Source organism: Aptenodytes patagonicus, chromosome 2, assembly GCF_965638725.1.
Source record: "Aptenodytes patagonicus chromosome 2, bAptPat1.pri.cur, whole genome shotgun sequence".
Taxonomy (NCBI): Eukaryota; Metazoa; Chordata; class Aves; order Sphenisciformes; family Spheniscidae; genus Aptenodytes; species Aptenodytes patagonicus.
The window spans coordinates 8,655,364-8,671,055 of NC_134950.1; the positions used below are offsets into that span (position 1 = coordinate 8,655,364).

Here is a 15,692-nt window from a genome sequence, read left to right on the forward strand (position 1 = left end):
GCAGGTAGCAGAAGGCCTCGCCAGTGGCCCTTCTTTAGTCTCTGTGGCTCTGTAGGGTGGCCGTGGGCCACAGGGTGATGCTGTCCAACCAGCTGTGTGCACATCCTTGTCCTCAGCCTGGATTTGTTACTTACCCAGTCAGACAGACCAGGACAAGGACTAGGGAGTTAAACTAACATGCATTAACTACTTCTGCTCCTTTGTGCCTCATTATCTCCACAAAACCTAGTGGCTTTAACTCAATGACATGTCCTTTCTCCTATCCTCTCAATAGCAATACAACTAGAAAGTTGCAGAGTGGCTGTGAGGAGTTCCATGTGTTACATCAGAGGTAAATGACTTAATAAATTAATTTGATAATTTAAAAAAAAAATCCTACAGCCTTGTTTAAACTTATATGTGAATTTCCTGTTAGTAGAAGATGATCTTTAGGTTTGATTAGACCTTTAGGTTAATGAAGACCCATGTTAGCAAAGAGGGATGAAATACCTACTGACTTTCCTGATGTTTCCACTTTGATCCGGTGACAATTTTGCCAGTTCATCTTCTGTAACTGAAGTTTTAGAGTCATTGATGAGGGCTGTTACAAGGTTGTGATTGAGGCATGACATGGCAATAAACAGGATATATGAACTTACAAAGAAGAAAATATGAGCTTAAATCTAAGTATAAAAAAACCTTTATTATTTTGTGAGCAAATGTACGCTATGTCAGAATACTTCTTGCACTGCTGAATTGGACTGAACTCAAACTGGTGGCCAGCAGATCAGAATAAGATGAAGGACTCCGTAAAGCTCATTAGTGATATCTTGAGACGTGTAGTCCCATCCAGTTTCTTTGAGGTTTAAGGTGCCATAACTTTGCCAGTTGGGAACTTAATCAAGTATGTGAAGCAATGCTACATTATTATATTAACTGCAAAATAGGAAATGTCAGACATGAGAATTTCTGTAGCTATCTGAGCAGCTGCCTGAGGCCTCCAGCCATAACTCTTACGCATTAGCTTTGTTAGAAGGTAACTTCACCAAGGGTGAAGTTATAGTATGGTAATGGCAGGAGAGAGTCCACAGAAACCTGCAGGAGGGCATAATATCCATGTCCACAGCACAACAAATTTCACGCTGCTTGTGTGACCTGATCTATGAGTTAAATACAGTGGTAAGAGATATTTTGAGGCGGCGACCTGCTGGGAGAATCTCCCAGGTAAAAGGTGGAGGACAGGAGCATTCCCTGTGAGGATATGTCCTCGAAAGACTCTGGGGGTGTTGGTCGACAGCCGGCTGAATATGAGCCAGCCGTGTGCCCAGGCGGCCAAGAAGGCCAACAGCATCCTGGCTTGTATCAGAAATAGTGTGGCCAGCAGGAGCAGGGAAGTGATCGTGTCCCTCTACTCGGCACTGGTGAGGCCGCACAGGCTCGAATACTGTGTTCAGTTTTGGGCCCCTCACTACAAGAAGGACATTGAGGTGCTGGAGCGTGTCCAGAGAAGGGCAACGAGGCTGGTGAGGGGTCTGGAGCACAAGTCTTCTGAGGAGCGGCTGAGGAAACTGGAACTGTTTAGCCTGGAGAAGAGGAGGCTGAGGGGAGACCTCATCGCTCTCTACAACTCCCTGAAAGGAGGTTGTAGCGAGGTGGGTGTCGGTCTCTTCTCCCAAGTAACAAGTGATAGGACGAGAGGAACTGGCCTCAAGTTGCACCAGGGGAGGTTTAGATTGGACATGAGGAAAAATTTCTGCACCAAAAGGGTTGTCAAGCATTGGACCAGGCTGCCCAGGGAAGTGGTGTAGTCCCCATCCCTGGAGGTATTTAAAAGACATGTAGATGTGGCGCTTAGGGACATGGTTTAGTGGTGGACTCGGCAGTGTTAGGTTAACGGTTGGACTTGATGATCTTAAAGGTCTTTTCCAACCTAAATGATTCTATGATTCTGTGAATCACGGGAACAGGCAGCTTCCATAGCCAACAGAAAACATGCTTTCAGCCCAAAATGTGTTAGGCAGACTAGTTGATGAATATGCAGGAGGAGGACAAAAGTGTCATACAAAGGATAGATGAAAGATACATGCCTGAGGAAAAGGGATTTCATATATGATTGCCCAGCCAAAGAAAGGGGTCAGGAGCAGCCAGAGTCGTAGAAATCTCACTTCTGGATTATACAAAAGCCATTTCGCTTCTTGGGCAGGCACACAAGTGCTTCTGGCTGCTCTGACGTAAGGACACGTCAAAGTGGGTACAGAAAAAGCACACAACCCGACGGACCGCCGGGCGGTGAAGGCCCGGGGGAGGGGAGCCGGCCCACAGCAGCGCCCGGAGCCGCCGCAGCAGCCGCCCCGCCCGCGGCCTCCCGCCCGGCCCCGTTGCCATGGCAGCGCGGTGGCGTCCTGTAATGGCGGCGGCGGCGGCGGGGAGCTGAAGGCGGCCATGGTGCGGAGTGAGTGTCGCCGAAAGCCGCTTTCCTCCCCTCCCCCGGGCCCCTTCTCGTCTCCCCAGGACGTGTCCCACTCCCTGGCCACCATGTTCCCTCTCCACACACTTGTCCCCCTTCCCCGCCATCCCCTACTCCCCTGGCAGCCCCTCTCCCCTCCTGCCTCCCTTGCTCTCTTCACCCTGCTTGATTATCTGGTCTCTTTCCTCCCTGGTAATAACAACCCATTTTATTTCACCAAGCCCAGCACAGGGGTGCATTTGCCTCCCGAAACAGCCCCCGAGAGGCCCAGCAGCGGGGTTGTGCAGGCAGGAACCCCTCTGTGTGTGGGGCAGCCCCCTGGAAGGGGAGATGCTTGACGGGATGGCTTGTGTCTGGGCCTAGAGCTGTCAGCGCTGTCCTTTCCCTGCAGTTACAAATTTTCAACACCACATGATAATTTATTGTTTTTAGGCAGAAGTAGCCAATGCAGATGCTTTATCAGAGACATAAAAAAACCCTTAATGAGGTTAAAATACGCCATACTATTACTTATGAATCTATAATCTTTTAGCAGTAAAGCAGTATGACCTAAAAGACTGAGTGCTCATACATATCACTCAGGAAAAAAGCTACTGAGGAATTCCCTTCCTCTGTGATTTTCCCTGTAATCTGCTTTGATTGTATACCATCACTGGACTGCCAGTCCCTTGCTGGGCTAAAAAAGTGCTCTGGAAAGGAACTCCTTCTCTCTGCATGAAGCTGGCAGATGCCTGCTTTGATCAGGCACTGCCTGAAGGAGAATGGCTTCATCTCCTGAACAGCATGGCATGAATTTGAGTCTTAAAATAATGGTTGCATACTTAACTTTTCTGAAACGCAGGTTCTCCCACTGTTTCTTGATATACCTGCAACTGTCCACCTGCTTATTCTTTCAATTTCTTTAATGCTTTCCTTCGTATCTGCTCCTTTTTGAGTAAAACATGTAATTTTTGGAAGCCCAGCTGTAAGATCTTCAAGATCTGTTGTTATCTCCAGTTATCATCCAGTTATCTCAGTGGTCCATTCTCCTGTTACTGCACACAACATCAGATAATCTGGCTAATGAACTTCTCAGTGAGAAATAATGTTACAATGCGTTTTGTCAGTGTCCTGGGAAAGTTTTTATTTAAAATTTGTTGTTTTGTCTTGCAAGTTTGTTTCCATTGTTCCTCTTAAATGAACTAGTTAGCATACAAAATGTCAAATATTCACTCAGTTCCCTACATCAGGTCCCCAAAATAGGTCTCTAAAGCCTCACTGTAGATTCTGTTGGGAATGATTGTCTCTGCTTTGCAAACCATCTGGTAATGAAAGTGGATGTTTTTGCATAATCACTGCAACAATCACTTAAATTTTCTTTTCATCAGCAAAGGGAAATCTGACTGTAATAAAACTCTGTCCAGAATAGTTTGTATGACTTCTTTTTGTATAAAGGATATAGAGCATAATGTCTCCAATGTGCTTGTATGCAGATTGTGGAATATTGTTGTTTTCTTGCTCAGAAATACCTGTTTGCACTGGAAATACTGGCACAGAAAGATCTGCCACCAAACACATTAGTAAGCAGGCCTTTTTTTTTTTTTAATTTCCAGCAGATTTGCCAAGTAACTTATTAGAAATGCCAATGGTTTTCATATTTTCTGTGAAGACTAAAATATTTAGTCACAATTATTGTCATTTTTTTCTGTTTTCTCTATTAATTTAATCAGGTTTAATCAATGGGCTGTTGAATGGAAGATGGTTGTTCAGATGCGGCAAACCCGCCCAACATGATTAAAAAGGAAAAAGACACTTACCTTTCCCAATATGCTTTATGTGCAGACAGGATCCCCTCTTACATCAATATCAGTATCACCATTACATAATTCTGTAAACCATGTCAGATGAAACGCTGTTGAACAGAAGGGAGATTTAACCGTGGTCATCTGTAAATAATATAATATATGCAAACCCAGTTTCACTGCTTTCCCAAAGGCTGTAGATAGAGGACCTGCACTGACACGTGCGAGTTTGGGCTGTGTTGGTACATAGTTTACCCAGCTTGCAGCAGACCAGTCCATGTGAAAGTGTGCAAGCCATTCCAGGACCACTGATAAAACTGGATGATTTCGCAAAACCTCACTGAGACAAAGAAGTGATGAAAGAATACTTTTACTTAATGCATGGTGGGAACAATTTGTTTTCACAGATCTCTAAACTTTTTACTTATTTTTCTTCAGAGTCTGTTTGAAAGGCTTGCTAGTCTTTTTTTGGCATTAACAATCATGAAAATACCTATGCTAATTTGATAAAACCCTAGGTTTTTAAGCAGTACTTCACTGTAGTTCCCTGCTTGTCAAGGAGAGGAAAATGCTAGGGCTTTTTTGGTGCAGTGGGCTGGAAACAAAGTAATAACATCTAGCTCAAGAGTGAGCACTGGTTCTCATAGAATTTCTTTACCGTCATTATACAGAGCCTTTTCACTGTTTGAAAGATTGCCTGGCATTAAATATTACTATGTGAAAACTCTAAACCCAGGTCTCCAGTGTCTTTTGGCCACTGAAACTCCTTTGCTAGCTGCTAATGAGTTGTTAGTGCTTAAGAAATACCCAGGATTAAATTTCATTCTAACATAAACATTTATAAGCATGAATTAGTTATGGCTTTGCCTCAAGCACTGAAAAAGTAAAAAATATCTGCCCACTTTCAGCTTTCATCCTGCTTATTTCTGTGCACACTGTGCTGGCAGAAGACTATGATGACACACTGTAGCTAGTTTACTTTTTGTGAACATCTGGCATCAGGAAATAAAAGAGCATAAAACACTCCATTGCTTGTCTACATGAATCAATCTGCAACCCAAGCTATGCTGAAAATAATGGATGCTGGATTAATTTCTGCAAGGGTTGTATAGCACTCTTATGGAAGACTCAGCAGTTTTCATATGGATTTTTCTAAATGTTACAGGTGATGTGTGTTTCACAAATGATGCTTACTGTGGCAGAGTGGGCTGAAGTTACTTGGCACTTGATATCTTTTCTAGCAGATTTTTTTTTTTTGTTGGTGTTCCTACCGGATATGTATTTGGTATGGTGGAACAAAAGATTTTAATGATTTTATAAGTTGTTCATAAGTCAGATGGCGGAAAATGACTAAAGGGAGATATGACATCTAATGTTTCTTTCAGTCACTGAAGAACTTGTTAGAAGACGTGCAGAACATAACAACTGTGAAATTTTTTCACTGGAAGAAATCTCTTTACATCAGCATGAAATAGAAAAACTAGAGTATCTTGACAAATGGTGTCGAGATTTAAAAATTCTCTATCTTCAGAATAATCTAATTCCAAAAATTGGTAAGTGTTTTCTGGATATGTTTCTTTTTAAATGGGTTTACATGCATAATTTTGAAATCAGAAAAAAAATCTGTTGTGTTATACTTTAAGGGAATGTAGAGTGAGTAACTACAGAAAAGTTCTTTGTGGATCTGCTCCTAGAAGATTTCCTTTCCCTGTCTCTTTAGTAAATCTCTGAGAAGCTCAGAAATTCGCAAGAGAAATTTTAAATGAAAAAGATAGCACTGAGATAGAGGTCACTAGAATATGAGTGTGGACACCTTTTATTGATTAAAATGTCATAAATCAAGATATAACTTAAATATTCTGTCTTTGTGGCAGAGAGACAAACAGTTTAGCATATATCATGGACTGTAGTATCCTAGGACTAGCTCTCCTCATGCTCATTTTTAAATTCAGTTTTTATACAAATGGTATTTTTTGTTAACATTGAAATAATTTTCATTCGGATAAAATACTTGCTTTTGTGCATTAAAAAAACCTCTATACAGCAAAGTCTCAATGGTCTTCCTGCCCTACAGGAGAAGGTATAAGTTCATATGGTCCATGTTTTTTGGTACAGGTTCATATGTTTGCTAGGCTCTCTGCAGAAAGATATGACATCAGGCCTTGGGCTGGAAAAGCTTAGACTCTACAGATAGTGTGTAGATGAAGAATGGAAAGCCAGAAGTGCTCCGGAATTATATTAGCATATTTCTTTGAAGTTCCTTAAGAGGAAGAAAAAAAATCTAGTTTTAGGGTGAAATTCTGTGCTCAGGACTTGTAGGCAAAGGCTTTAAATCCTCTGGAGGTGCTCATCAGGAAACTTCTAGGGAATATCTGTACTGATAACATTTGCATTTCTTTGAGCGGAGGAATCTTCTCCCAGAGAGAATAAGGTGTTTGAAACTGCTTTATGCTGCTCTGCCCCATCAAAAATGGGACTAAATTAAGTTGTTTTTCTCTCTGTTACTGTGTCCTTAATAAGGCACAAGACTTCATGTCGTTCTTTTGTCAACACTCATACCTCCTTTAGGTTAGTATGGTATATCACATTACTGTTCAGATTATTGCTTTTTGGACACAAGTTTTTTTCAGCAATCTCATTTCTGAGACATTCAATTTTTATTGAACTGTAGGAGTTGGAAAAGTATCCAACTTCCTACTTCATATACTCTTGTATAATGTAACAGCTTTCCGAGATAATGCCTTAGTAACAAATAAATAAATAAATAAATAAGCACTGTGTAAGTAGCGACCAAAGGGTTGCCAATAGGGGTTGTGTTACAAAGTACTGAATTTGAGAAGTTATTCTTCCCAGCGGATACCAACATGCCCATGCGGAGCACACAGCAGTTGCAAGCACACTTCAAAATATCATAGCCAAATGGTTTATATTGACTCTATTGGGATGTGTCTGTTCTCTTAAAGAAAACCTTTATGCAACCCTCAAGATCAGACTTGCCTACTAATCAGATAGCAAGTTGTAAGGCATCCACTGTATGGATGAGTCCTGGCTCTTTTTTTTTTTTCTATAAATGGAAAAAAACCCACAAGACACCATTGGCTTCAACACTTGTCTCTCTCACATCTTCATGCGTACAGGCACTGCCGTTACAGAAAGCCTGTAAGAAAAATGAACAGCCATTCTAAGCTGCACAAGTCCTTGCTGAGAACTTAATTTCATCATCTGTTTGTGAATTATGAAGAAAACATCTCTCCAAGGTCTTAGTAAACTAAGTGGTAGGATTCACGTCACCAAGCTTTTAGACATCTACGTCTTAGGCAGTTACTGTAGCCTCCCTTTATAACCAGTGAGGAAGAAAAGGCATATTTTTGAGCATGATTTGATTCAGTGGTTCTAGATGGCCAATTTAAGATAACACAATTTGCACCTTGAAGAGCCTATTTCTCTTTATTGATTATAGAGGAGCCTAGACAACTGACTCAGCTGTAGACATGATCTGTGTTGGTTAGATGAAGCTCCCTCTGCTTGTATTTGTTTGTCTCAGCAGGAACAGTTTGTGCAGCAGTTAATCGGTGTGGCTTGTGAATTAGAGTTTGAGGTAAACTTTATGACTTCATTGGATAGGTTTTCTAGTCAGATCTTCGAAAGATCGGGTGACTGGGGAGAAATTGGTGAACCGTGACACAAGTTATACTATGTATCTTGTCTCAGATTTATGTCTCTGACCTGTGGCATGCATCTCAAAGGGTATTTGCATTTTGCAGACATTTTTGGGACTGACAAAGATCGTTGCTACCCTATTCCCTCTTTACCCCCTTTGTGTATTCAAAGGAGGAGATGCTAGCCATTCTGACACAACCCCACACATTGTGAACCTGCCAATTTCAATAGTTCATGGTGAAAATAATCCAGGTTAGATTCCAGATTAGGAGGGGGAGGGGTGTGTGGCTTTGTTTTGTTCATACTGAAGTCATATAAATCCTTACTTGCAAAATTTTTAAAAAGGGAGGAGAGGAAGTTTCTTGTATTAACCCTGTAGATAAAAGATCTTTAAAAAATAAATATATACTAAAGAAGCCAATCTTTTCTATATAAGTGAGTGTAAAACTCTAATTTTATAAAGCTTGCCTAAGTATGGCCTGATCCTTTCTGAGTTTCATGACAAATGGAATGTTTCAGCATGCTTTTTGGCCAGTCCTCTTGCATTATATATGTGTTTTATGGATTTGTGATAAAAAATGTGTTTATAACCTTCCTTGTTTCTTTTTACTTTTTTCATTTTAATTTTTGTTTTCAGACAACTTTTTTGGTTTTGTCTTTTTATTAATACTAAAATTTTAATGCCCAGTAACCTGATACATATTCTAATTTGTCCTTCCTATTTTTCTGCTTTATTGTTTCTTTGAAGTAAAGTGAGCGAGTAAAGTGATAATGCCCTGTCCAATGAAGAAAACGGAAATAACAGATCTATGTTTTGTTACAGAAAATGTGGGCAAACTAAAGAAGCTGGAATATTTAAATGTAGCTTTGAACAACATTGAAAGAATTGAAAATCTGGAAGGTCAGATTTTAAACAAATCATTTTGCCTTTTCATATTGAAACATGTAAGTTAAGTTGTGACTTAGTGTAAAAGAGGGTGGAAGCCATTAAGTATGTCCACCAGTAAAGGTACTTTGTTGATACTCAGAAAGAGCCTTTTTGTGTGCAGCATTTCAGAAATGTTCTTTGTAGGAAGTGCTTCCGACTGCTGCAGTTTTGTCATTGAACTTTCTTAAATGTATTTTAACTCGCTTTTTGCATACTCTCTCACCAGTGTTGCCAGCTATGATAGCTCTATTCTTTAATACTTTACAAAGTGGGAATACAAATTTTTCATGAAATTGGTATTTCCCCACTGTAAAGATAAGATAATTTGTTATGCAGGGTAGCTGGAGCAATGCAATTTTTTTTTTTTTTTTTTTTTTAATGCTATGCAGGCTGTAAAAAGTCTCTCTTGTGTAACGTTTCAGCAGTCATCTTCACTTTAGCAATCAAGTGTCACACACAAGAAGGTTCTACTCTGTGCACAGGTTGCATTGGCAGTCTGGGGTATTTTTAAAGAGTTTTTCAGATGATTCTTTTCTCTGTCATTGCATGAAGTCCTGTCTGTTTTGTGTTTAATCCATGTTTAATCCTTTTTCCTGTCACTATAATTGAATGTGCAAAGATCTAGCATTTTCCAAGATCAAAATGTAAGTCTTAGAGTCACCCATAAACACATTCCATGTTACTTGAATAATTTCTGACTTGATTTCTTTCCCTTTCTTGATTCTGATTAGGCCAGTTGCTGAATCTTTAAAATGTCCACCTTGACAAGGGAACAATAAAAAAAAGCTGGGTTTTTTTGTTTGTTTTGTTTGTTTTGGGTTTTTTTGTGCTTTTTTTTAAGACTACAAGCTGATTCAAGAAGATGGCTTAAATCAAATTAAAAAAATAAGCAAATAGACTAAACACAAATTTGTAAAAGTTCAAGAAATAGGTAGTACATTACATATTTGGCAATTTGTTGAGCAGCTTGCATCTGTTTTCATGCCAGTAAATTTTAAGTTCCTCTATAAGGCTGCATTATTTATTACTGTGATTTGTCATTTACATAGGAGTCAGAACCTTTGGGAGTGAGCCTTGCAAAAATTTGGGTTATTTAAATCCCCTAATAAATCATTTTGAGTTGTTTATTTTCTTTCAGCTCCACTATGATAAAATACTTGCCAAATAGACATGTAAAGGAAGTGATTACAATGATGAGCACCAAAGTTGAGCTTGCTCTTAGCTGAACGTTTTTACTCCTAGAGTCAAGGTTATGATTCATAGACAGATTATGATAAAAGGATAGGCTGATAAATTTTGGATCCTTATTTCCCAGAGCGTTTTGTTAGCTAGTTTAGAGTTTCTGTTTATAATGAATTGTTCTGGTTAACATTTTCTCACCGATACTTGCAATTTAACCAGTGATAAAGTATTCACAATGATAGCTGTGAATAGAGTGGAGAGATTCAGTGATAGCTGAGTCCGTAGAGTGGAAAACCTCATCTTGACTTGGAGTGAAGTTTTAGAAAACCTTATCTTTACACTTGAATAATGTTAGCTAAGATTAACAGTACACAGAAATGAAACCCATAAATGATCCTGCTCTCCTGAAGCAATTAGACACTCTTTTAGCCATATGGTGAAGACTCAGTTGAGGAGGGGTACCAAGGCAATCAGACTGTTAAAACTGAAGTCCAGCCTATCCAGAAAAGAAACATTTAATAGTTCATCTAGTACACAAGCACTGACCACAAAGTTTTGACGGTGATAAAACCAATAATAAGTTTTGATATTTTGTATTTTATTGAGACTTTTTTTCTTGCTATGGATATTGTGACCTCATAAACTTAAGCTGTGAGTCACTCTTTTACTTGTGGCTTGGAAAAGATGTATCCTGATAGGATGAAATTAGTATACAGACAACAAATGCAGACAGTTTTATATCCAAGTGTGTGCACAGGTGTGTGTGTTTGTGTATGTGTGTATGTCATGTATACATTTATGTTATGAACAAATTGAATTAAGGTTTTTTCAAACAGGCTGTGAAGAACTGAAGAAACTTGACCTGACAGCAAATTTCATTGGTGAACTCTCCAGTATTGAAGCCCTAAAATATAATATACATCTGAAAGAACTGTTTCTAGTGGGTAACCCATGTACTGAATTTGAAGGTTATAGACAATTTGTGGTGGCAACTCTTCATCAATTAAAAGTAAGATTTTTAAAATTAAATTTATATCCAAATCAATAACCAGCATTGCTGTCTGAACATACTAATCCCAAACAAAATAAATGCCTGTGGTAGGAAAACTAGGAACATTTTTCTTACTGTCTGCAGGAAATTAAATTCTATTCTGAAGAATAAGTGACTACAGTAAATAATGTGATAATAAATTGGTTCTGTTTCGACTAAACCACATGCATTTGTTAACTTTTCTGTCATTTTCATTGGATATACTTAAACAAAGTTCTGAAAAAATAAATACACTGTACAGTTCATTATATATAGAATGCATTTTTAGATTATTTTCATGATTGCAGAAAGTTACCACGTTGTTGGTACCATACCAACAATATGTACCAAACCAACAGTGTAAGGCAGTAGAAAGATAGAAATCGATGTAAAAATGCACTATATTGCATCGACTGTAAATAGATGCTTTGAGATTGAGGTTTTGTGCAATGATGTACTGATGTAATGATTTTCTCCCATGGAAACAGGCAGTCCCAGTCCTGAAATATGCTCCCACATATTTCCCTTGGAGAAACACAGATGCTTACTTAACTTATTAAGAGTAGATTCAGCTCACTTATTTGGCAATAAACTAACACATCAAAAGAAATAATTTTGTAATAGTTTCATGAGCTGAATCAAGGTTGGACGAATATTAGAAATGGCTGAAGGGACTCTCTCTACTACATAGTCTAATAAGACCAACTGAAATTCCTGGAAAATGCAAAAAGGAGCTCTCACACGTACAAAACCATTTTCAGGTCTGAATAGCAACTTATTGCTAGCTCTTTTTAATATACTATAACTTACATAGTGCTATGGAAGTTTGAAAGGCGTATTTTTAATTTTTTACAGAATGTAATTATCAAAATTAACATACAGTTTAATGGATTTATTGGTTTGAATATGTTTAAAATTTCTCACATATCTATATTGACTTTTTTCCCTTTGGGAAGTGTTTGGATAGTAAAGAAATAGAACGTTCAGAGAGGATTCAAGCACTTCAAAACTATCCAGAAGTGAAACAGAAAATCAGAGAACAGGAACAAGCTTACCTTCTCAAAAGGGCCAGAGAAAAAGAAGAAGCTCAAAGAAGGATGCAAGAAAGAAAGGACAAGAAACAAAAACAAATGGAATCTAAGCTTGGTTTTGACAGGTAACAGTAAGCAACAACAGTTTGTGAGTAAACATCATTCTTCTCTTTCTTCATTAAGAATTTTGTTTTTCCTCATTAAATAGTTTATATAATTCCACTTAAATCTTTTGTTTTGTCTTTATTGTCGATTATAGCAGAATTATTTCTCCTTATGCATGTTATCTCTAATGAAAAATACAATTAATTACAAACATAATTAATTACCGACCTGCAGACAGTACAATAAAATTTTTGTCCCAAAACTCCAAGGTAAATTGTCTGGGTGCCAAAACAGTGTAATTGAGCACTTCTTTCAGGAGAACAGCTAGATATTGTTATTTAAGGTAATGCAGAGGTTGCAGAGAAAGCAGCTGTTCACCTATAATTTCTTTTGCTTTAGAGTTATTAGATATGAAGACTGAAATGGAATACTACAGATCTTTTGAGATGTGAAAGGCTATGGAATGTTGATTTCTATACTTCTTCCACCTAATATCGTTGAGATTACCTAGATAGGAGAAGGATTTTTGTCTGGGGTCATCTTCCACTGCAGTTGCCATCCATCTTATTTTTAAACCAATAGAGACTAAGTTCCATGGAGCTGGCTATAGAACTTTGTCCTCATAGATCACAGCTGTATCATAAATTCAGTTTTCTTTCTATATTGATAGAGAATTTCTGAAGATTACAGAGGCTTAGGGCTAGGGGGAAAAATGATTCAGGTTCTAAGATGGCACTTGAGGAGATGCCTAAGTAAAATGTTGCTACCCTATAAATTTCTAATCTGCTGCTGCTTCCTGATATTGGGAATACTTAAACATCACACAACTGAAAGTTGTGAGGGTATCTGAAAATTCTGCTCCTGAAATTAAATCTGTTGAACTATCTGTCGGGGTTTTCAGAGGGTTAGGCATAACCATAGTATCACTTCTTAGTTAAGTAAATGAAAAACATTATGTCAAAATATGTTTTGATTGATGAAAGAAGCAGAGCAGAGAATGTTGTCCAAATCTGTAAGATACTGTTCTTGGTAGGAATTATACAGCTATTAGTATTGGGTTAAAAAAATATTATTGCAAGACTTGATTAGCAAGTACTCTTCCTTCATTTCATTGGGATAATATTCCATGTGATCTTGTGTAGCTCAGACTCCCTACAGAAAAAAGAAAACCATCAGGCAGAAGGAGACAGAGAACAAGAAATGTGGAGAACAGTTGAAGATGATGAAGAAGACAGAAGATTTTGGGAGGAGCCTACACCATATACTCCAGAATCTAGATTAGAAACTCACAGATATATTGAAGAAAAACGGAGAGCTAAAGACAATATAAGGTATGTTTTTGTTTTAATATATTCTATGAATTGAGGAAGGGAAAGTTTTCAAAGGTACAGAGTAGAGGTAGGCGACTGCCTCACATTAAGTATTACGGAGAACTGGCAGCTTAAATCCCTGTTGCCTGTGAAAATATGCTTATATAATCTAAATAAAATATTCAGATTGTTCATTTTGTTTTGTTTCATTTTCTAAAATTTATTTATGATACCCTTTATCTTGTTTTTCCTCAGAGTTTTTAAATACAATTTCTCTTTTCAACTCCGTTTTATGGACTTTAGAAGTTTCACTTTTCTGTCAGCTAACATGTTTCGTGTAGTTCAATGTTTAATATTCTCGCTAAAAGCATTTATCCAGAGTGCAGGTTGCATTATATAAATGCCCTACAGGCCATGCTACAAAATTTTTGCACAAGTGGCATTTCAGGTACGTTTTCCATGTGACTTAGAATTTTTTTCACATACTTTATCAAAGGTGTTAGTCCTGAGTAATAAGATTCTTCATGTTATCTATGCTATTTGGCATGGTGTATCTGAAGATGTCTGGTCCCTGAAAAGCCTTTAAAACTTTCTAAAGTTGCCACTGGTTTTGCTGACCATGGAAAATTAATGCAGATACTAGCAAAAAAAGTTATTTTATTGCTGCTGGCTTATCAGTTCCACAAACATTGTAAGCAATGTCCTTTTTTTTTTCTTTTTTTTTTTTTTTCCTTTTGCTTATATAACAGCATTTGTGCCAGAGATTTTTCTAGCTGTTCTTTTTAAGGGCATGCTTTTAAAAAGATTTATCAAGCCTAAGTATTGAAAAAGTCAGTCCTAGGGAACTCTCCAAGAAATCTGGAAATCTGCATAACTTGTTGCTATTATTAATTCAAGGTCTAGCACTTTCCCAGAAGAACTACTGTGAAACCCAGATTCTAGCTAGTTAGAATTTTGCTGTGTTTGGGGATGCCTTGCTCTAGTCAAAAGCAAATGTGTTCCAAATACTTCCCTCTAAATATTCAAGGAGAGTCTAAATAGCGTTATAATAAAAATAGAATAATTCCTTTCTGGATTCTTCTAAATTTCCAAAGCATTTAAAGGAGTTAAAAATCCTTTCATGGTTCATTTTGGTTTGGTGGTGAGATTTTTGTTAGGTAGCATGAGAAGGGTGAGAACAGAAAAGTGTCCCTGACAACTTCCAATCATCCTTGCTGGTGAACAGGAGCTGAAATGTAACTTTAGTATAAGTTACTCAGTATAAAAGGATGTTTATTTTAGTACAAAATTGACATGAACTCAATCAGACCAATGCTAAATTTGAACTTATCTATGACATGTTAGCACACGTTAAATTTGCCAGCTGGGGTATAGTTGGACAGTTGATAATGAACTGAGCACCTTTGGCTATTGCCAAATGAGTAAATACTTGCAGTTTCATTCAAAGAAAATTCAGGCAAGTGTAAAATCAATTGCAGCTGAAAGGTGCACAGGCTCTCCTTTGCCTGTTCATTGCCAGAACAAGGCCTTTCAGCTCGTCTCAGCACAAAGAGAAACAAGTTATCTTAAACTCTAATGATTATGACATGACTGAATTTGCCTTAAAATGGCTCACATGAGCAGACAGATTTAATCTAGAAACATTATTAACAGCTAAGAGGTGGTAGGATGTAATTTCCTGAAGCAGTTCTGAGAACTGCATCTTTAGAAGAGAGTGGTGGTTCGTTCACTTTGCATTTAAGTGTCAAAAGTATGGATTCAGGTGTAGAAACTGCTAGCCCGCAAGTCCCACATTAAAGCTCTGATTTATACTATGGAATAGTATTTAACACATGGATAGTTGTGAATCTTTCTTAAACAGAAGTTGTTTTTATGTAGTCATTCCAGTAGCTCCACTTGAATGTTTTTATTTCTTCTTCAAATCCATTGTATTTATAGACCAAATATTTTTTAATGCTTTTTTTCCCCAAGGTGGTCTAAATCTTACATACTTTATTTCCCTCATTAGTGATTTACCTTTAGTGTTCTCTTAATCTTGAACTTTCAGTAAGAAATTGGTTCAGCACCACAAAAAGCAATGTATTGCTGTTGTCTTTTTGAGAAATGTTTTTTTTATATGCCAGCTGAAGTAGCCATACACACTATATTGACCAGCTGAAGAGTGAATTAATGCAAAGCGACAATTACAGTGTTGCATTTTTAAAGAAAACATAGCCATT

General features: G+C 37.9%; 1 protein-coding gene across 3 annotated transcripts in view; it reads left to right on the top strand.

Moving 5' to 3' along the window:
• The first annotated feature begins 2,408 nt into the window (after window positions 1–2,408).
• Window positions 2,409–15,692, top strand: part of DNAAF11 (dynein axonemal assembly factor 11) — a 36,957-nt gene continuing 23,673 nt past the window's right edge. For 2 of the 3 annotated variants that reach the window (XM_076332137.1, XM_076332139.1), the window contains exons 1-5: window positions 5,542–5,780; window positions 8,711–8,788; window positions 10,834–11,006; window positions 11,984–12,183; window positions 13,306–13,494. In XM_076332137.1, the coding sequence (XP_076188252.1) occupies window positions 5,600–5,780; window positions 8,711–8,788; window positions 10,834–11,006; window positions 11,984–12,183; window positions 13,306–13,494 (821 nt within the window). In that variant the 5' untranslated portion in view covers window positions 5,542–5,599. Of the gene's footprint in view, window positions 2,432–5,541; window positions 5,781–8,710; window positions 8,789–10,833; window positions 11,007–11,983; window positions 12,184–13,305; window positions 13,495–15,692 lie in introns of those variants that run through there. The other variant, XM_076332138.1, reaches the window with a different exon arrangement.